At 40.1% G+C, this 21,958-nt stretch overlaps 1 protein-coding gene across 1 annotated transcript; it reads right to left on the bottom strand.

Annotated features, from left to right (window-relative positions):
• Nucleotides 1-587: 587 nt before the first annotated feature.
• Nucleotides 588-21,555, bottom strand: Mex3c (mex-3 RNA binding family member C). Its single transcript, NM_001107377.1, is given in 2 exon segments — nucleotides 588-3,584; nucleotides 21,340-21,555. Coding segments are annotated over 2 exon segments (1,395 nt in total). The 5' UTR covers nucleotides 21,509-21,555; the 3' UTR covers nucleotides 588-2,358.
• Between the last annotated feature and the right edge of the window lie 403 nt (nucleotides 21,556-21,958).

Raw genomic sequence — 21,958 nt, 5'->3', positions numbered from 1 at the left:
TGGTAAGAGTTCCTGGAGCCTCTCTCACTTTACAACAGTCTTAAAGATGACCTTATCTTTTTAACCAAATGGCAACAATCTACTTCCAATCAACATCAAATCAACTTTGCAAATGGTGTAATATTTTTGCCAAACCATGGTCTTTCAGAAGTTAGTTACTTTCAGGCTGGGAAGATGGCCGATGGTGAAGGGCCTTCTGTGCATGAATGCAGACCCTACGGAAAGCCACGCGCAGCAGTGCAGACCTGCAGCGTCAGTTCTCGGGTGCAGTGAGATAATAGGCCTCGTCAGGTGAATCCCTGGAGCCGAGCTCCCAGAATCAATGAGTTCTAGGTTCAGTAAGAGCACCTGTCTCCAAGAGTAAGGTAGACAGCAACAGAAGAGGTAAGTGTAGACTGGAGATGACACATTGAACACCAGGAGCATGCATGTGTGCGCACACATACACACTCTCTCACGTTACAACCAAGAGCATAAGTTAGAAAGTATGAAAATTTGGTAAGAAAATTTCATTCTTAAGTAGTTCCCTTTGTCTAAGATGAAATACTAACAGTTATATGAAAAAACACCAAGGAGAATACATTCAAGTTAATGGAAACAAGTCTTTATTAAGTAACTTTTAATATCAGAAAAATAAAACTCTTATAATTCTCTTTACAGCAAATATATAATATCAGTGCTTTGGCCATCTTAAGTTAAAGGCCCTTTATCATAAAATATATGGTTTTAAACTTTACTCAAATTGAATTTATAATCCCTATGACTTCCCTACATATACATAACAAAAGAGTGTAGTAAAATTAGCAAATACTAAACTATATTGATAATTTATCATTCTTAGTTTGTGGTTTTTAGAAATAGTACACGCACCTAATATATGTCGATTCCTTGGCTTATTAGTTGCAGTGTACGATGCAACAAAATACGAAACACATGCTGGGTGACATTCGTCCATATCTACAAGACGGCAGCTAGAGATTAGGATTCAATACTGACAATCAACTATCCTACAAGCCATTAGCATTACATCATAATGTGCCATCAAGGCAACTTTTTATACTGAAAAAAATCAAAATAAAAACCGTTATTTGTAAACTTTATACGAAATGTAACTCTTCAAGTGGAAATAAAAAATAAAATTTTGTCTATTTACTATTGAATACACATAAGATTTCAATTTTTGTTATACTGAGAAAAAAAGCTCTTTTGTGTTGGGAAAATAACGTTTCAAAAAATAATTAGTAGAAAAACCCACCAGTATAATGTTTTATCCTCTCAATACCAGCAAATTTGGGGACATACTGAGGATGACGTTAAAACATCCACAGGTGAAATGTACAAGTGTCTTAAAGAAATCTTTCCTTGTGATTGGAAATAGGTTTGAAATGAAGTAAACTGATTGGAGGTTGTCACAGCTGCTTTCATGAATCATGCCAAGGGCATTATTGTCTCCCTCCCCATCCCCTACATTACTAAAAAATAAAAATATATTTATAATGTGCAAGACAAATATGGATTGAACAAAAAATGTTTCACATTTTGAGCTACAGTCTAAATATTAATTAATATCTTGATCAGACTAATGAATGGAATGTTCGCATTCTCAAATTTTCAGCCAATATAGGTGCTTCCCAAAGCCCATCCAGAAATGGGAAAACCCAGGCGGCCATTTCCACATTCACTGAGAGAGGCAATGGGTAGGAATTCACAATCAAAGACAATTGTATTCCTGATCCACTGAACACAGCAGCCTTGAGCACTCTGGGCGAGATGAAAGTCAATGTAGCAGTTTTTGTCCCAAATTATAACCAGTGATCTAGTAAACTGCCATCAGCCCTATTATTACTAGTAAGTAATCACAATGCTTTAAAAAGTTACTTGCAATCCTGCAGAATTAGGCAGAAGTTGTTGTAAAATAAAAAACAAACCTGTTTTTGTCAAAACTGGCAGTGTGAAGAAGGCAGCGCTGGAGTGTCAGTCATTTGTGATGCCAGGCACCTCCATAAACTCTTAATGCGGCTAGGCTTTGGGACCCACTGACTACAACCTCAGATGGATACATTTTGCTCATAGGTTACACAGCCAAGTAGAACTTCAGCTTTAACAATTCCTATACAAGCTATGTCTCCGAGTCTACAAGATAGTATTAATAATTCAAACCAAACTAATAGACAAGAGACCACTTAGGTTTAGTGTTACCATAGCAGCCTTTTATAAGTGTACTAACAACTTTAGCCTAATCCCAATAAAGCCTGATAACAGTCATAAGAATTCATTAGGAAGTTTACTGGGGTATACCATTATACCCATGCCTTTATGAGTCCATATAAGATATAGTATTTATGTATATATATATAGTTAAGAGTGAATTTGGATTGCCTGAGTAACAGCTGTCTGGCAAACTGGACATGATGGCGTTCTCTTTTCACAGATCTTGTTGGCACATTCCATGCAGAAGAGGTTGTGGCCACATGGAACTAGGGCAGCAATAACTTCATTCTCAAAGCAAATCACACAGTCGTGCTTTCTTCTTGATTCTGGAGGTGAGCTAGAGGTGGAACCACCATTGGAAGAGGAATAACTATTGGTACCATTAGAAAAAGCAGGGATGTATATTGGAAGGCCAACATGGTTGCCTGTACTAGGTGGGTCGCTCCTAACCCTTCGAGCAAGTGGGTGTTCTATGCTCTCAGGAAAGGTAGGAGACAGACGAGGAGTTGATGGCTGACTTCCTCTACGCTGAGTCTTCATGTTACCAGAAGGATCACTCCCAAAGCCAGAGAGTGGGTTAACTGGTTCAAATGGAGTCCAGATAGTTTGAGCAGATGTTGGTAAAGAGTCAAAGGCAGGAGAGTCTACTGCAAGGTCTTCTGAGCCTACAGACGGTAGTGTATCTCCAAACCAAAAGTTTCCTGTGCTAAACGGGCTTGTTGGACTAAAGTCAGCCAGCCTATTGCTTCCAAAATAGGAATCAGTGGAACCACTTCCTAGAGAACTAGAACTATCATTTCGATAGTTGGACATCATTCTTGCTCGGCTTGGAGGAACTGGATTGGAAGAGAGCCACGCAGAGCCTAGAGTGCCACCTTCAAAGCTCACATCGGTACCGTTATAGTGGAAATCATTTTCTTCATTGAGCTCTATATAGTTCCCTGTACGCATGGCAATATGCATTTCTATTTCTTCTCGTGCTCGATCAACATTTTCCGGCATCCCTGTGACTTCAAAGACTGGCTCCTTATCTCTGCTCGGAGTAACTATGTATGTGTGGGTCTGTTGCTGAATTCTCTTAATTGTTGCTCCTTTTGGTCCAACCACTAGCCCTACCACACGATAGGGGACCCTGACTTGGACTGTGGTTTGACCGGGCAGATTAGGACTACACGATAACCCTCCAAGCGCGGGGCCATTTTTGTTCCGAGATGCACGGATCATAGAGAAGTGCTCTGCAGCCGAAAGGATTTCTCTCTTGGCCATGGCAACATCTTCTTTCCGTCCAGTGACAACAAAAATGGGCTCTTCACCGCGGACAGGTGTCTTGATATACGTGTTTGTCTTGGCTCTCAGTGCTTTAATTTTACAACCTGTTAAAAGAAAACATTTCAGAATCAGTATTTACTTTAAAACTATCTATAAAGGCAAACTAAGAAAAGTCTGTAAACTAAAGCTCTTTAGTGCACAGTTCTTAATAGTTTCTTTATCATAAAATTTAACATTAACCGATGACACCCCCCAATTCAATGCAACACTGCTAGTCATGGAGGTGTGCTTGTCTGCCACTCACTCTTTTGGGAGAGTGGGAACCTCTCCTGGGAGGTCAAAGCTCAAGTCTATTTCTCTTTCTCAGTCACACATTGAAAAGATGTACAAAATAGTCTATAGGCAAACTATAAATCTGTAGGGTTGAACTTTTACTTTGCAAAGATGTTGGTGGCAAGGAAAATACTAACATATGAGACACAGATAAGGTCATGTGATGTTGAAATCTATAGTCTTTTCATAGTCCAGGAATTTTAATTTTCACATACTCTACAAATTTTACTTGATTTATTTTATTGCGTTAACATGACTCCTTTGTAAAATTCTATTGACAAATATGTTCATGGCTAGTGGCTATCTTTCTTCAGCTCTTAGTTATATCCAGGGAGACAACCACAAAAGTATAGCATTAAAAAAAGTAATGTAGAATTAATTTTTGCCTATTGTTAAGTTCTTGATTGATTTAAAAAAAATTAGTGAAGACTCATGGAAAATGGCTAGAGGATCACCTCTAAAGCCAAACTAGAAGCTTTGGTCTTAACCTCCAACTGTATCTAAGTTAAAATAAAACACGGGAGATACATTTAATTTTTCATAATCCCTAACTTTAACTAGGTCTCCAAACTGTCAAATACAAGACTATGGCTTAAATCTCTGAAGTTACAGTTTTCAAAGAAAGCAACAGATTCCCAGAATAAATTGATTCTCATGACACCATACAATTATTTCCTAAAATACATAAAGGAGGTGCGTGGAAGATGGTAGCTACAATTTGGGCAGGCCTTTTTCTTAAGCCCTCTCTTCCTCTCTTGTCCAGCAAATCACTAATGGTTAAGCTAAAACTAAGGCTTTTTAGATACACAATCCTGAACCCAGGCAATACATATATACAACTCCAACTGTGCCTTCCCTTACGCCAGTTATTTCTCACGGCTTTCTTTGGTAAGATGATGCTTTCTCAACAGAGCATGGATCACATGGTCACTTCCTCCTGTAGGGTCTTTCAGCTGGTCCCAGACTTCCCACTTTTACTCTACAGCCACTCCTCCACTCTTTTAAACTCTGTCACATACTTCAATCTATGGCATGTCCATGCTTGCTTGTTTCCATGACTTAACTCTTCCCTCTCGAATCCCAGCTCTGCTTTACTCAACTCCTAATTCCTGCCTCGTTTTGGTTTAGGTGTCTTGTCCTCAATGATGTGCCTTCTCTCCTATGGCTATGTCTGTCCTCTAAATTTCCAAAGCGCTGGGAATGTTCATATATATTACAGAGTTGCCATGTAACATTAATGGAAAGGAAGACGCTAATTTTCAGTATTAGAACATTGGGGCTTTGTTATGTATTATTTTGGACCACAAAGTCCCCTTTAATCCTTAGCTTTCAAGATTTCCATCTTCTGGTTCCATATTGCTAATCTCATCCGTAGTGAAAATTAAAAACTAATTTAATTTTAATTTTAATTAAAAATAAAAAATTTAAAATTAATTTGTCTCAGTATTTTTTATTTTATTTTATTTTATTATTATTTTTTTGTGTGTGTGTATGTGTGTGTGATGTGTAGTGCTAGGGAATGAACCCAAGAGGCTCCTGCATATTTAACTATTAAAATTTAAATATCACAGCAAATTTAAAGCAAGTTAATCTACCATGGAGTTTCTGAATCATAACCACCAACTAACTGAGATCCTAATCCTTGTCACTGTGGGTCTTAGGTACACTACTATGGAAACCCAGGGTTAGATTCTCTGAAAACAAAAAGTAGTCAAGCATCAAAGTGAAACAACTCTTCCTCAAAAAGATTTTCCTTATTTTTTTTCTTCATTTTATACTTTCAGAAATCTTACTGTTGGTTACACAGTTTAACAAGAACTTAAGAACTATACTGTTAAGTAAAGAGAAAACAATCCTCACTCTTAACTGTAAGTCCCAACCAGAATCTTAGGAGAAGCATTTAGTACAGTAGGGCTATCAGGAGGAGGGTGTTCTATCAAGAAATCACAATTAAAATTTACACTACTGTGAAACATGAAACCTTTTCTAAGTGCTATGGTAAGACCACATGTACAATCAACTATATTAAAATAAAATGGGTATTGGTTATGTTTGAGTAAAAGATGAGTTAGATTTGTTTTTACTCTGCAATAATATGAATTGCGTGATCACAGCAAATTTTTTTTTTTTTTTTTTTTTGTCTCTTTACAGTCAAATCTTCCTCATAGTAAGTGCTGGGGGTAGGGGTGGGGCTAAGAACTGAGATCATGTTTATTGGACAGCATGCAATGACATAGATACCTAAGAATATCTGAAAGGTAAAATACTAACTGGTCATATTCTATACTCAAAGAATATCATTTAGTTATGTGAGTCTACACTGTGGGCTACAGCTTTGTAAGAAGCAGCCTTGCCTTAGTGGGTAAGAATCCTTTGATGCACAAGCATGAAGACCAGGCTCAAATCCCTCGTGCCATGTGAGAAGCCACCAAAGGTGCAGTTGTAACCCCAGTGCTAATAGGTGAGATTGTATCTCAGTGTGGCTCCTGCACACACACGAGTATATAACACACACACACACACACACACACACACACACACACACACACACACCCACCCAGTGCTAATAGGTGAGATTGTATCTCAGTGTGGCTCCTGCACACACACGAGTATATAACACACACACACACACACACACACACACACACACACACACACACACACACGAACTGAAAAAAGAAATCCTCAACTCATTCCTAGTAACAGCCATGGTTCATTCAGCGAAAAACATGGGCAGTTAAGGGCAAAACATTGCTAAGAGTTTAGGTTTGTCCTCTTTCCATGTTTACTAGCATCCACGGACATATCAGACACTATCTATATAACTACTGTGGAGGGCTGGAAGCATAGCTTAGCCAGAGTGCTTACCCTGCATGCAGAAGGCCCCTGGGCTCAATCCCTACCACCACATCACACATATCACATCACACAGGATACAGCCCACCCCAACCAACCAAACCCTCATTGAGACAGTAATTTAAGTAACTCTGAGTTCTAGCTTACAGGTACACAGAACACTTATTTGACCCTATGAGTGGTATTAAAAAACAGGTATTTAATGCATGATCAGTAGAAAGACAGGATAGATTAGCTTTGAATCACTTCTGATATAGAAAGGCCAGGCATCTTACCACAGATACTTTGGTTTTTTCAGAGCAGGGGAAGGAGGTTTAAAAAAAAAAAGAGATAGTAAAATGAAGCCTTTAAAGCTACTGCCCCCTACCCAACCCTCAAATGAACAAAAATAAACACACACCCAGAGGCAAGCACCTCTTTTTTCCAAATTTTATGACAGTTCAATCTTGAGTAAGACTGTAAGAAACCTCAGTTATCACAGCATGGCTTCTTCATGCTGAGTTGTGAACAACGGGATTCCTAGAATCACACTGTGAAGGTAGGGACTACTTGAATAGGTAGTTTTCAAAGGTGGCATTAATGTAAGGAGAACTAACACATTTGTTCTATTATTTCTTTCTAGGTAGCAAGGTAAAGAAAGAGTTTTATGGAGTATTTAAGATTGAATTTGTTTGAAATTCAGATACTTTAAAAAGGTAACTACAGGGTGACACTAAACAAAAGCAGCAGAGCACTGATAAATTGTGGTTTATTTCAAAAATAACTGCTGCATGGCAAACTTCATCAGAAGTAGCTAAAAAATTTAAATGCTTACAACTCATCTCATAATAAGCTAATTTTTCTTACACCCCCATATTTCTCCACTATAAACTGAAACCCCAAGAGACCAACAAGTAAAAGAAACATCTTACAGCGGAGCATTGCTCTGAAGATGGAATTCTTCTTTCTTCAGTAACTAAGCTCCTTGTCAGTAACTACAGCTGTCAATGTCAGCATTTTACGACCACAGGAAAAGTGGAATGAGAGCACATACTTAGCTGTGGGCAATCTGCAGAGGGCAGTTTGTATCTCTAGATTAACTTAGCACCCACAATTCCATTTGCAGAGGTGATCCTGAGGTAATACTGACATAAGTGCAAGACACTCTCATTGTATTACTTGTTGGTAAGCATGAGGTAAGGCTGAGACAGCTGCAGAATGGAGTATAATGCATTTGGAAAACTAGCTGACTTGGAGGGACAGAGACTTACTTTTCATTGTGTACGCAAATCAAATAAATATGAAATATTATTTTAATATTTTTGTTTAGATAAGACTTTGGTTAGCATTGCTAATTATTTTTAAATTACAGCAGGATAAATGATTTCATAATCTCCAAGTCAAACCTCAGTTTTGCAACTCTCAAATATATAAACTATTATTTGTTTTCATACAGCTATAGATGAAGGTAATATGTATCAAAGTTTTACTGAAGGTAGGTACAGGGCAGAAACCTGGACCAGTTTATGGCTCAAGAACTACAGTACTAACAAATTTCAGAGCTGTAATTTCAACTTAATTTGAAGTAAATTCCCTGAAATAAAGCCTACTGCTTACCTCGTTGGGATATGAACCCATTTTCCCTTTCTATCATTGTTGCAAGGGCTAAAACCCTCCAACTTGTCCTCTCCCTCCTTGGTATATGCAAGACTTTCTATCTCGATTCGCAAGGTTAAGAGACCTCTTCCAAAGAAAGGGCGGCTCTCTGTTGTTGAGACTGGAGTTGGAAGGAAGAGGAAACTCAGTTTTCAAATGAGTTGAAGTAAACTTTGTTGTGTTGTAAGTAGCATTTAAAAACTAATCAACGAAACTGATCCTGTGTATTCCCAGTGTTTCAGTGGAACATGTGCATGACGGGCTACAATATAAACTATTCTTTCTGTCATGGGTCACCATCACTAGATTTGGTTATTTAAGATCACCTTCTACTTTCAAGAATTATGAGATGATGTATTTGCAACAAAGAACTGGTGTGAAGTGGAAGGGGAGGGTCACCAAGAGGACCAGGGCTAATGACCCCATTCACAGAAGGCTGCTCTATGCTCATATGATCCAACGTTTAGAGAACGGAGTCTACATATTATTTATGAAGTTGAATTTAAAGTCAATTTTTTCTAGTTATCTGAAAGATACAGTAGATATCTAGCACAAGACTTATGAAGATTGCTTATGTTCTTAAATGGGTGGTTCATTTAGATGGTGGTAGAAAAGAACAGATAGCCCATCTATATTTTCCAGTTTAAAAAAAAGAAGAAGAAAAAGGCATTAGAGGGGCTGGGAAAATAGCTCCGTCAGCAAGGCATTTATTATATATAGCAAGAGGATCTGAGTTAGATCCCCAGAAAAAAGCCAAGCATGATGGCATGCATGTTTAATCCGAGTGCCTGGAGAGGCAGAGAGAAGAGGATGGATCAGGTCTGTTGGGCAGTCAAGTCAGACTGGCCTAAAGGTCTCAAAATATAAGGTGGATGGTTCCTGAGACACACCCCAATACCTGATGTAAGCCCCAGACACCTGCACACAGAGAGAAAGTAGTGTATGATAAAGAATCAAAGCAGTGTTTCTATGTCTACTGAAGGAATCGTTAGTTAATAAAAAGGAGACTGCTGTGAGTTGCTTATCCTTCCCTCAAAGAAGATACAGCCAATGCATTTGTAGGCAGCATGGTAAGTGGACCTTTTTGTTTGTTTCTAATGGAGCATTCCAGTCAGTACTCAGCCCAGCCTAGCCTAGCCTCAAACTCTCAGCTTCTGGAGTGCTTGGGACTAGGTGTGTGCTACATGCTTTGACTGAATAAGGAATTCTTTGATGATTCTCTGCCTCAAGATTTCTGGATTTGGCTATGTGTAATGGTTCATACCTTTAATCTCAACATTTAGAAGCAGAGACAGGTAGAGTTTTGTGAGTTTGAGGCCAAGCTTGGACTACGTAGCAAGTTCTAGGCCAGTTAGGAGAGAACATTACTGCCTGGAGTTAATCAAACACAAATTTAGGTCCTCCTGGAAAGAGATTTTAGAGATATAATTATGCCTTAAATCCGTTTAATTTTGTTGTTTTTCTGAGACATAGGCTCTCATATAGCTCTGACTGTCCTGGAACTCACTATGTAGACAAGGCTGGCTTAGAACCTCTTTCAGAATGCTGGAATTAAAGGCATGCACCACCAAACCTGGCCCAGTTCACTTTTAAATGGAGAGATTATCCAGTTTACTAGGGAGGTTCTGACCTAATCTTGAGTTTTGAAAAGTTTTTCCATCTTGTTTTAGACAAGTTAGAAATGAGCTCATCTGGAAGAAAGTGGTGACGATGGCAAGGAACTGAATTCTGGAAATGAGACTTGAAAGATAGAGACCCCATTTTCCAACTAAATTCTGCCTGCAACCTTAGGCAGGAGAGGATATGTACCCCATATGAGGATACCTCTGGCTAAACACCTTGACCTAAGGCCAGTTAGTTCTGAAACAGAGAACCAAGAGACACCACACCCAGATTTTCCACTTACAGAAACTGAGATAATAAATTTGCATTGTTTTAAGCAACTAAAGTAATGATAAGGATTATGCATCCACAAAGCCCAAGCAGTCCTCAGCTCTTTAAGAGCTCTATAATCTCTGCCCTGTGAGAGCACATAAGAATATGACTGTACTATATTCTAATCTAGTACCCTATAAGACACCGTGAAAGGCTTTCAATCAGAACTAAGCAGTAGCTTTGAACAGACAGTCCTGTATTGGTTTTTAGTTCAATTACAGATCAGATTCTTTATGACCTGCTTTAGTCCCCCAGTCCCTGTATGTATGGTTGTTGTGTGTACATCGCATGTCCTGCTCTATCATTTTGACCTTATTTCCTTAAGACTAGGTTCACTGAGCCAGGAGTTAGTTAGGCTGGTGGCCAAGCCAAGCTTTTGATGAGTGTTGGGTCTATTCAGGTCTTTATGTTTACCCACTGAGGTACTGCCTCTGTAGCTCTGCTACAGTTTTCCAACGCTGCCACTAAATGCTGTTTTCAAAGACATACATTTACAATATCTATCTATCTATCTATCTATCTATCTATCTATCTATCTATCCATCCATCCATCCATCCATCCATCCACCCACCCACCCACCCATCCAATCCACCCACCCACCCACCCACCCATCTAATAACAGACGTCTCATAACAAGGTTAAAATTCAAGGTTTTTGTTTTCTGGAAGCTCTAAGGGGGTTATGTTTCCTTGCAGATTTAGGCTGGTGGCAGAATTTACGTTTGTAGTTCTAGACCGATCTACATTCCTTGGCTTTTAACTCTTCTCCATCCTCAGAACCAGGAGTCAGGCTTCTCATCTCTCTTCCTCAGCTTGAGCTCACACCTAGCTGGGAAGTTTTCTGCTTTTAGGGATTCATGTGCACACAATTGGGTCTACCAGATAATCCTAGGTAAGCCCATGCCCTTAAGCACACCTGCAACATGCCAAGTAAAACAAACACTTCAATTGTTTCTTTTGTGGTGATGGTGGGTTAGGGTTAAAATCTTTGGATGTGTGGGGTTATTCTGCTAATTATATCACCCCTTCCTTTTTTCCAAGCCCCCACCGTTTGAAAGATGTATCAGTTCATTAGAATTTTAAACCCAACTTAGGAATAGTAATCAAATGGCCTCTGGCTAGGGAGAGGTTTGGAGATTTATAAAACACTGAAAATAGAATAGTGTTATTGATCAAACAGGAAAAGAAAACATACTATAAGCCAAGTATTTGTAAGAACGCTTACTAATGCAGCTCTAAAGGTGAGCAGTTAGTGAAAGATAAACAAAAGTTGGCCTTCTCAATCTGTCTGAAGGGCTGTACCAGTCAAGATGTTTTTAGCTAAATCATGGGCTCCAAGAGCATTTTACTAATAATGAACATTAAGTTCACTTAGTGACTGACTTTATCAATTCAAATGTCAAGCCCTCCTCACCCCCCTAAAAAGCACAGGACTTACTTCCAGTAAAATAAGAAACATGGTCATTTCTGATTTCAAGGAGCTCATGCCCAAGAGATGCAATTAATAGTTACTTAAGAACAGGCTTACAAAGCAGTGGGGGGTACACAGAAGGAGATGAGCTTTATCACTTTAAAATACATGAAAGGCAGCTTCAAGGGTCAGGAGATGGATGGTGAAAAGCTTGCTACACATGTATTAGAACCTTAGTTAGGATCCCTGAGGCTAGCTAGCAAGCTAATCTAGATGAATCAGTGAGCTTCAGGTTCACTGAGAGATCTTGTCTCAAAAGATAAGGTAGAGAGTAACTGAGACAGAAACCTAACATCGACCTCTGTCCTCAACACACAAGCACAGGCCAACTTCAAAGGTATTTTGGAGAGGCGTGAAAGTTTTGTCAAGTAAGGAGGAAGCGCAAAAGCAGAAAACTGGTACCCCGGGGGATATTAAAGCTAGTTCAGCATTTTGATATCTTCAGGTGACAAGAAAGGGGAGGGAGACATCTCCAATGTTAGATAAGGGACTTAATCTTGCAGGTACAAAAGATTTGGGGGAAGATGATTAGTTAAAGATTCTTTATCTGAAATGAAATGCCATCACAATAATCAGAGAAAAAGGAGAAAATGATAGTATTCAAGACAAGGCCTCCCAGAACCATTTGCATTAGCACATCTGGTGTTCTTGATTTTTTTCAAACAAGTTTGTTTTTCAGAAATTACACTCACTGTACTTTCCAACAGTGAGTTAAGAAAACTTAAGCCCTTAAAGACAAATCTCAAAACCATGCCCGTTTTAACTTTTGGTAGTCCTATGAAAATACTGGAAAATTATGCATACATTCTTTAAATAAAAATGGGAAGAAGAGGTTTAAACTTGAATAGCTCACATGATCTTCAAGAAACCACATGCTGTTCTTGTTCCATTTTTTGTTCAGATCTTTCCTTTAATAACCTGGGACGCCTTCCTAGCATACATACTATTCTCCCCTCAGTTAACACAATGGAATTTTAAAAATAGAAATTGTGTGTATGGCTTTAAGTTTATCACACAGTGATGGAAGACAGCTAATGGTAAAGTGCTTGTAATGCAGAGAACGGAGTTCAATCCTCAAAACCTACATATAAAGCCAGATGTGCTGGTGTGTGCTTGTAATCTCAGAGCACATAGATGCCTGGGGGTGCTGTCCAGCCAGCGTAATAAGCAGCTCCAGGCCAATGAGAGACTGCGTCAAAACACAAGGTGGGGACTGGAGGGCTACAGCCATGGTGAAGAGAGTATTGCACAGCTGTCCCACAGGACTCAAGTCTGGTTTCTAGCACTCATATTAGTCATTTTACAACTAACTGTAAATTCAATTCCAGAGGATACGATGCTCTTTCAGTAATCTCCCTCCCTCTCTTCCTCTTTCCCTCTCTCTACTTCAACACCAAAATAAACTAGTTGTTCCTGAGGAACGACACCCATGGCTGACCTTTGGCTTTCACAAGGAAGTACATCAGTATGAAACACAACCCACAAAAACAATACATTAACTCAGTGTCACAGCTACCACATGGAAATAATTTACCATCTAGTTCAAATAAAATACAACTGGAACAGGGGCTGGAGAGATGGCCCATTGTTTTAGAGCACTGGCTGCTCTTCCAGAAAACCAGGACTCACATGGCAGTTCACAGCTGTCTGTAATTCCTGTTCTATAGATACCCTTATATAGATATAAATGCAGTTGAAACACCAATGTAGAGAAAAACCAACCAACCAACCAACCACTGGAACAATAAGATACTGACCATACTTCACATGTGTTTATTTAGCTTTTCCTTAAGGAAGATTTAGTAAGTATTGAAAATGGAAGACTATGTGGGCAAACTATCATGAATCAATTAGTGAACTTAAAAACAGGTCATGAAGCCTCTATTTACCTCTGTCATGGAGAGGAACTAGTAGTATTAAAAATAGTTGCCCTCATTTAGTTGCTACAAAATATTATATTAAAAAAGCTTCCTCGCATGGGCTCTACAGCTAAGTGTTTTGTAAAAGCACAGATCTTGTTGAAGGCCCCAGGCTCATCCTGATCATCCTTCCAAAGCTAATCCTAACACACCATTCAGCTTGAGAACCAATCCTCATCCCTCCACTACTTACCAACATTCATGAGTAAACTCCAGAGACTGGAGCTAGCTTTGAAACAGTAAGGATTCATCAAACACTCCAGTTTTCTAAAACCTTTCTCCTACACACATTTTCACAGTAGGTCCTTTGGGAAGGGCAGGAAAGGACTTAATTGAGGGCATTTTAGCTGCTATGTTAGATTTTAGATGCAAACTATCTTAGTTTCACACTCTTTTCATTGTTCTTTAGTCTTTTCCAAAACAAAACAAAACCCCCAAAAAAATCACCCCCCCAATTTCACATGCTTCATAATATAGTAAGTACAGTTAGCAAGAAGAGCCATACTGTCTAATTATATAAAATGCTTTTTCTCTTACAATAGACTATTCAAAAGCTCCTTTCACATTATAAGAACTCGATTTCAGCATTATATCTTTAAAGTCTGATGAAAGTCTAAAAAGAGAGTATCTCTATGCTCACAGTCTGTGTGTGTGTATGTGTGTGTGTGTGTGCATGTGTACCACAAGAAATCCCCAGATCCACAGAAGAAGCCAGGTATGGCAGCCCTATGTTTATAACTTTGTTGTGACATGGAGACAGGAGGATCTCAGCTTTCTCTTAAGGAGTCTGCCAGCCTAACCAAAACGGGGAGCTTCAGGTTCAGTAGACCTTGTCTCACAAAAAAAAAAAAAAAAAAAAAAAAAAAAAAAAAAAAAAAAAAAGGAAGAGCTAATAGGAAAGACACCTAAAAGATCCTTCTCTGGCTTTTGCAAACGGTGCACACCTGCATATATGTGCACACACCCATTAAACTCCTAACTCCAAAAGAGAAACATTTAGATTGTAAACGATGTTAAAAGTATTATAAACTCAAAGTTGGGTCAAATGTGGAATCAATCTAACTGGTAATATGAAATCCAGTTTCCTTCTACATGACTTTAGGGGTTCTTTCTGGATAAAAGTTTAGATTATGAGCCCCACGAGATATTCTAGTTTTATACATTTACAAGTTAGAATTGTCTAAAGTTAAAAAAAAGAATGATGACAAACCCTCCCCAAAGAACTGCTCAAAGTTATAGATTAGTAATTTTTTGATGTATTTTATTATTTGTGTGAGTGTTTGCACACATTTGTGTATATAGATGCTCAAGTAGGCAACAAGAGGGCACAGGATGTCTTGTAGCTGGAATACAGGCATTTGTGAGCTGAGCAGTGTAGGATATGAACCCTGGTCCTTGTGGACCATCTTCCCACTCTTAAACTATTGATTCTAAAATTCCCTCTTAAGTATGTTAGAGAAGAGTTGAGTTCAAATATTAAGATAATTTCCAAACTAAATATCTTATGTTTATACCCTTTAGAAAATGTTAATAGAATTCTCAGAATTACCAGGCTAGGGATGTGGTTCAGTGGTAGGGGACCTTGTATAGCAGAAATGGGGTCCTGGGTTAGATCTCTAGCACCACTCAGAAACAGAACAATACAAATTTTAGGAGGAATAGGTTATCTGTAAAAGATTCTCTTCAAGACTAGCTTAACCTTTTGCTAGAAGTACATACTATAAGTTTGAGAAATCTGGTATATTTTAGGTAAAACACTAAAATGACAATGTTAGATTTCATCTAGAATTTGCACAGAATATAAAGGAAACTTATTAACTACAAAAATTGTATGAGTGGGGCATAGCTGGCAGGTACTTGTAGTCTATGCTACTTTGGAGGCAGTAACAGTACATAGGCCCAGTAGGTTTTGGCCAGCCTGGGCAATACAGAGCACTAAAAAGTTCTAAAAATTTTACCTTCCTTCTTACAGATTTTGTCATCCTATACTTTAAATTGCACAATGAATTCACACTAATGGCATCTCAAATTTCACCCTCACAGCACAAAGTAGGTTTGGGGCTAGTCAGAACAGAACCTGGAACAGGTTTTCTCCAAATAGGAAAAAACAGAGGCGTAAAGGACTTATCCCAAGTGACAGGCAACAATGATGAAGTCAACATTAAGTTAGAGAAGGCAAAGATGAAATGTGGTATAAAGAGGGAGGAGCACTGTTCATGACAAAATTCTTCATGCCTAACTTCAACTACATCTGCAATGCAAGCTTCAGTATCAAATTCTCTATTACTTTAAAGCCAAGTCTTACTATTTCATGCTACTATGTGTGTGTAAGGCTTTCCTTACATGCAGTGACTGGTAGTCTTCTGCTACTACTAGAAAGGCAGTAACCACACATTCTGAATATTTAATAAAAAAACTGACATTAAGGAGTCTATAGTTACTGAAGAGTAAAACAAAATTCCCAAAATAGGTCACGGACAATTATTCAAACAGCATTATTCTATGCGTATATTTAACTTACTTGGACTTGGTAATTCTAGTATTAGAAAATCATTGTTTGTGTATGGTAATGTGCCTGCAATCCTAGCACTCCTAAGGCTGGGCCAGAGATCTCGAGTTTGACTGGAAGCAAGCCTGGACTAAAAACAAGTAGCTTAAAGGTAATTACCACACTGAATTTTGCAAATCTCTATATAGTAACTAGTGGTATCTTAAGTTAAAAGCTGAGGCAGGAAGCTTGCCTAGGGCTACACAGTGAGAAGCCATCACAAAGAAAAAACACTTTTAAAACTCGAAAACAGGGCCGGAGAGATGATGGCTCAGCAGTTAAAAGCACTGACTGCTCTTCCAGAATTCCTGAGTTCAAATCCCAGCAACTACATGGTGCTCACAACCATCTGTAATGGGATCCGATGCCCTCTTCTGGTGTGTCTGAACAAAGATACAGTGTAGTTATATATAATAAATAAATAAATCTTAAAAAAATAAAATCCAAAACAAACAAAAACCAATGGTAGTTTTAACCATGATCTATGTACCTTTTTGGGGTTTCCTAAAACAGGATCCTATCTCTTCTTTCTCATCTCATGCATGGTTAGGTAAATGCTGTACCACTGGCATATATTCCTAGAAACTTTTAACTGCAAACGTATTTAGTTTTTTTCCCAAAATCTTCATTTTGAGGTTATATTACTAATAGTAAAAATAACACTGTTTGAAACTGGCCTAAACCTAGATCTACTAAGTATTCAAACTATCTTTTAGAACCTCAAGTTCAATATGTGTGAAAAAGTCTAACAACTACATGGCATTGGTAAAATATCCAGTAGTACTTTAGCAAAGGAGTCAAAACAACCCCTTTCCCCATGGTTCTGGAAAAAGGAAGACATGATTTTAGTGTTGTTCTGAAAATCTTTCTTTAGTGAAATATATACTTCTCGATGGGAAATCTATGCACAGTAAGACCAGCAAGTATTCTGTTTCTCCTAATCAAACGCTACTAACAACTTGGAACAATGGGATCCCCCCCAACCCCCGACCCAACTCCCAATACACAGGTCACTGGAGATGAGTGGCTAACAAAACAGTTCAATTAAGAAGTTTTCTAAATGGTCTAGAGCTTAGTGACCTCTAGAGTATAAGAGTATCTGCACACAGGCCAAAACAAAAAACCAATTTCACCTTATCTTGTTAACAGTTTTGTATGATGTACATTTTTCTTAGTATAGACTGTTTATACAGTGATGTGTGTAAACTGTATAATGGGGTATAACTGTTTTTTGACAGAGTATATACAATTAAAAAAAACTTTTCTAGACCCCCTAAGGTTAAAGAAATGTATACTATCAAAGTCATATCAAAAGTAGTTGAAAACGAACATTTATCTGGAATTCAATTTACAGCATTTAATATTAATTGATAGTATAGTAAAAATAGATTCAGAGTTCTATTGTAATTCTCTTTTTAGACTTACTGGACAGTAACAACTGAACAAATAAAACCTTTTGTTTTGGGGCTGGGGATTTAGCTCAGTTGGTAGAGTGCTTACCTGGGAAGCGCAAGGCCCTGGGTTCGGTCCCCAGCTCCGGAAAAAAAAGAACAAAACAAAACAAAACAAAACAAACAAACAAAAAAAAACAACCTTTTGTTTTCAATCAAACCTATTAATGTCAAGACTATTAATGTCTTTCAGGCACTACACTTAAAAACTGAGATATTTTACATTTATAAAAAGAGATCTTACAATATTCTTAGTGTGTGCACACCTGTGTATGCCCATGTGGAGGCTGGAGGTTGATGTTATATGTCTTCCTTTATATTTTTTCACCCTATTTTTGAGACAGGGTCTCTTGCTGAACCTGGAGCCCAATGGCTAGACTAGTTGGCTAGCCAAGTCTCCAGGATCCTGATATGTCAGTCTCAGAGCTGAGTTTATAGCTATACGGCACCAGATCTAGCTTTTTACGTGGGTGCAAGGGATTTCAGTTCAGAACTTCATGCTCATGAAGTAGGCATTTTACCTACTGAGCAATCTTCTCAGCCTTGAACTTATTTTGATGTCTATATCTTAAAATTTCTTTTATTATTACTATATCTCTAATTCCTAATTTATCCGGTTAGTTTCAGGATAAATACAACACTTAAAAAGCACAACAACAATAACAAGACCAATTTAACGCACAAAAGGTCATATATGCTCCTGGTAGTAAAACAGGAGGTCAAATGCCCCGCCAGTCTTCATCACTATTAAGACTGGTCCACGGAGAGGAAGGATGAAGAGATGGCTCAGAGGTTAAGAGGACTTGAGTTCAGTTCCCAGCATCCACAACAGGCAGCTTCAGGGGTACCTGACTCTAGTTTCTGCAGGTGTCTGCGCTCACATACATATACACACATACAGAACTAAAAAGGAAACGAGGTCATGGGGTTGGAAAGATAGTTCAAACATTTAGTAACACTTGTGACTCTTGCAGAGAATCTGGGTTTGTTTCCCAGCACCATATGGTGGCTTATAATCATTTTTACCCCCTCCTCTGACCTCTCTGGAGCACCAGGCACATATACATACATGAAGGCAAACACTCAGACACATAACACTTTTAAAAAAAGGAGAGGGGTCTTCTGGGGTCAGGTAGAGAGGTACATGTTTGTGAGCCCAGCAGCCAGGCTACATGATGGAAACCTGTCTCACTGACAAAAACAAAGTAAGAGCAATGTTGTTTTTGAAAGACAAGGGAACCAGAGGCTATCTCCAAGGGCTTTGCTGAACTGCATGCGTGACTCAGAATTCCAGTTACCCTATACTCTTTGCTTCAGAGCTGAAGTCATGAATGCCTCCATCTGTGACATAATTATTTCCAAAACTAATTGAGAGATGTCAAATAGAGAATTAGGACTTCAGGTAATGAATGAGAAGGCAGGAATGGTTAATTCTTAAGGATGAACATTTAGCTCCTCCAAAACAAACAAAAACTCAAAATGATCTACCTCCCTGCCCTGTCCCCCAACTCACTTTCTAAAACTTACTTAGGACAGGTACTTTCAACAAGAAGTTTTTGCACAGTAAAAGACTGTGACTATTAGAAGCCACTTAGCTCTCTGTAAGTTAGCAAATACAGGTTTATTACCATGCTGCTGGGGTGTGGGGATGGCAAAGGGGTCAATGATCCACTAGTTGAAAGGCTCCAAACAGGAAAAGGGCAAGACTTTCTGCCTTAAGATAAGATAGAGGAAGGTGACGAGCTTTAACAGTCTGGCAGCTCTAGGAAAGAGTAAGTACAACGACAGCTAGCAACTTGTCTCCATGCTCTAAGACATGCATTCACACTTCCTTATTAACCAGTAAGAACAGCCCAAGAAGAAACACTAAGACATTCATCACACAATGGCACAAAATAAAAGCTTGCCACTTCAATGTATATAAATACTGCCAATTTACAGTTGAGGTGCTTTAGAATGTAAGGGACAAAAGTTCATGTTAAAGTAAATCTACCAAGATATACTACCTGTCATGTGGTAAAACTAGCAAGCAAACGATCTTTTCCTTTGCTTCAGCAGTCAAGCACATGAACACTGAAGTAAGTTATGTTGTTTTCCCAGCATGCCATTCAAATCTCTACATTCCACAGCCTCAACAATCACTTCTCAGGTCATTTCCATCCCCCAGTTTACCAGATTCTAATCACTAATGACATTTGGGTGATTTTCCAATCACCACCTAGCAGGACCTCCTCCACACTTTCCTCATGTTGTTCAATATTGCATCTTTGTTTGCAAAGCTGCATTCTCTATGGGTCATGTTCTTGTGTGTGGGACTGTTTGCCTTTATATAGTTAACTACTTGTGTGCCATTTTATTAACTGGTTAGTTTTTAATAAAGAGCAGAAATTCTGTATAAATCAACCTCAAATTTTTAGCTTACTTACTTTTCATAAACTCATTATCCAGCAAAATCAAGCACTCTTTCAATGATATTAAATGAAAAGCCACCTCATTCTGAATCTATAAATAAAATGCATTTTTATTTCATGTACATAAAAGAGTTTCCTCATGATCTGTTATCCTGATCAGCAACCACTGGCAAGTGAGACATGTGAAACTGATTAGTCAAGCAGTCTGAAACAAGCTATTTTTTTTTTTCTGTCCAGGTTCCAAATAAGATTTTTCTTATCAAACTCCTGCAAGGAGAGCCACCTCTTACATGCGAAGTCACCAATCTCGTATTTTCGTACTTTAGACCACTTGGGAAAATGAGCTCATTCCACCAGCAGTGCCATCATCTCTCTTTGACCTCAACAAGAGGTATGTATCAACCATGTTGTATTACGGCAGTAGCAGCAGGTAGCAAAAAGGGGCAAAAACTACACCGAGGCATACAGAACCTTCCCTAAAAAGGTCGGATACCGAGGTACTCTGTGCATCCCCTTCCCCCACCTTCACAAACCTACTCCTGGAATCTGAGACATAGATCCTTTGTCTGAACAATGTGGGAGGAGTCTGTCTGCAGAACGGGTGTGCTAACAAGTGAAGAAAATTTATGGAGAACTGCACAAATGCATAAAGTTCCGTAACTACCTAAATGCCCAGTTTTCCCTTCATGGTACAAGCTAAAGTGTTCTAAAAGACGGACACTATCGCCTTTTAAGAGAGATGTGTCCGCTGAGAACCCAAGATCAACAGAGTTGGGGTGCTCGTCTAAAGCCAAGTTTCTGAATAACAGGGAGGTAGTGATAGGCCTCTCTTCCCTTCCGAATTAGCTTTGCACATGCCTCCATGTCGGTCCATTTCTCATCAGCACAAGCACTTCTAAGGCTGGCTGATTGCTTTTACAGGCCACTCGGCGACACAAACTTCCAATCTCGAAGCTTTCGGAAACAATCCTGTAACCCACAACTTCTGACCTGACCTTACCACCTTACTGAGGTTTCTGGGGCCGCGCCAGCCCGGGGTTCCACGAATACACCGATTACAGTGAACACTACCAGACTGGGTGACCCAAGAAACTTAACACTTCTTGTCCGCCTGAAGAAGCAGAACGGCGTGGGTTTTCGCAAGGTGACCCGTCCCGTTCTCGGAGACCCTCGGTTCTTCCCAGACCCCTTCTCGGTGGACTTGGGGGACTCTCCGGGTTCTCTCTTCCGCCGCACGCTCGTCTTTTTCGTCTCCCACCCACGCCCAGGGCCGTGCCCAGACAGACCTCGGCGCACTCACCCTGGCGTCCGACAATCTCAGCGACATGTTCGGAACTGGGCACCGGGACGCACTCGGTGGTGTTGACGCTCTTCCTTCTCAGCAGGGCCGCTTGCTCTCCGTTCAGGGCGGCAGCGGCGGCCCCGCCGCCGCCGGGGCCGTAGGCGTGGGACAGCATCGCCGCCATCATGCCCTGGGCATCGTCCCCTCCGTACAGCACCCCCGCCGCCGCGGCCGCCGCCTCCCGGGCATCGAAACCCGCGGCCGGCAGCAGCACCGACCCCAGGGGCCCGCCCGGGATCGGCTGGGTCTGGGAGGCGGTGGCCGCGGGCGGCGACAGCAGCAGCAGCGACGGCCGGTCCTCCTCCTCAGCCTCCTCCAGCTCCTCCTCCTCCAGCAGTTCTCCGTCCAGCTCCGCTTCCTCCCCCTCCTCTTCGTCCACCTCCAGCTCCAGCTCCGCCGTCTCGGAGGTCGCGAGGCGGCCGGGCTCCTCCGGAGCCAGCCCGGCCGCCCGCCGGGCCTGGCACTGCGCCGCCGCCGCCGCGGCCCTGAGCGCCGGGGCGCCGGGCTCCGCCGGGCTGGGGTCGTCGAGGCCTAGCGCGGCCAGGCGTTCCCTCAGCAGCAGCCCGTCCCCCTCGAG

This window comes from Rattus norvegicus, chromosome 18 (assembly GCF_021556685.1).
Source record: "Rattus norvegicus strain SHRSP/BbbUtx chromosome 18, alternate assembly SHRSP_T2T, whole genome shotgun sequence".
In the NCBI taxonomy this organism is placed as follows: Eukaryota; Metazoa; Chordata; class Mammalia; order Rodentia; family Muridae; genus Rattus; species Rattus norvegicus.
This window is presented reverse-complemented; position numbering and strand designations above follow the sequence as displayed.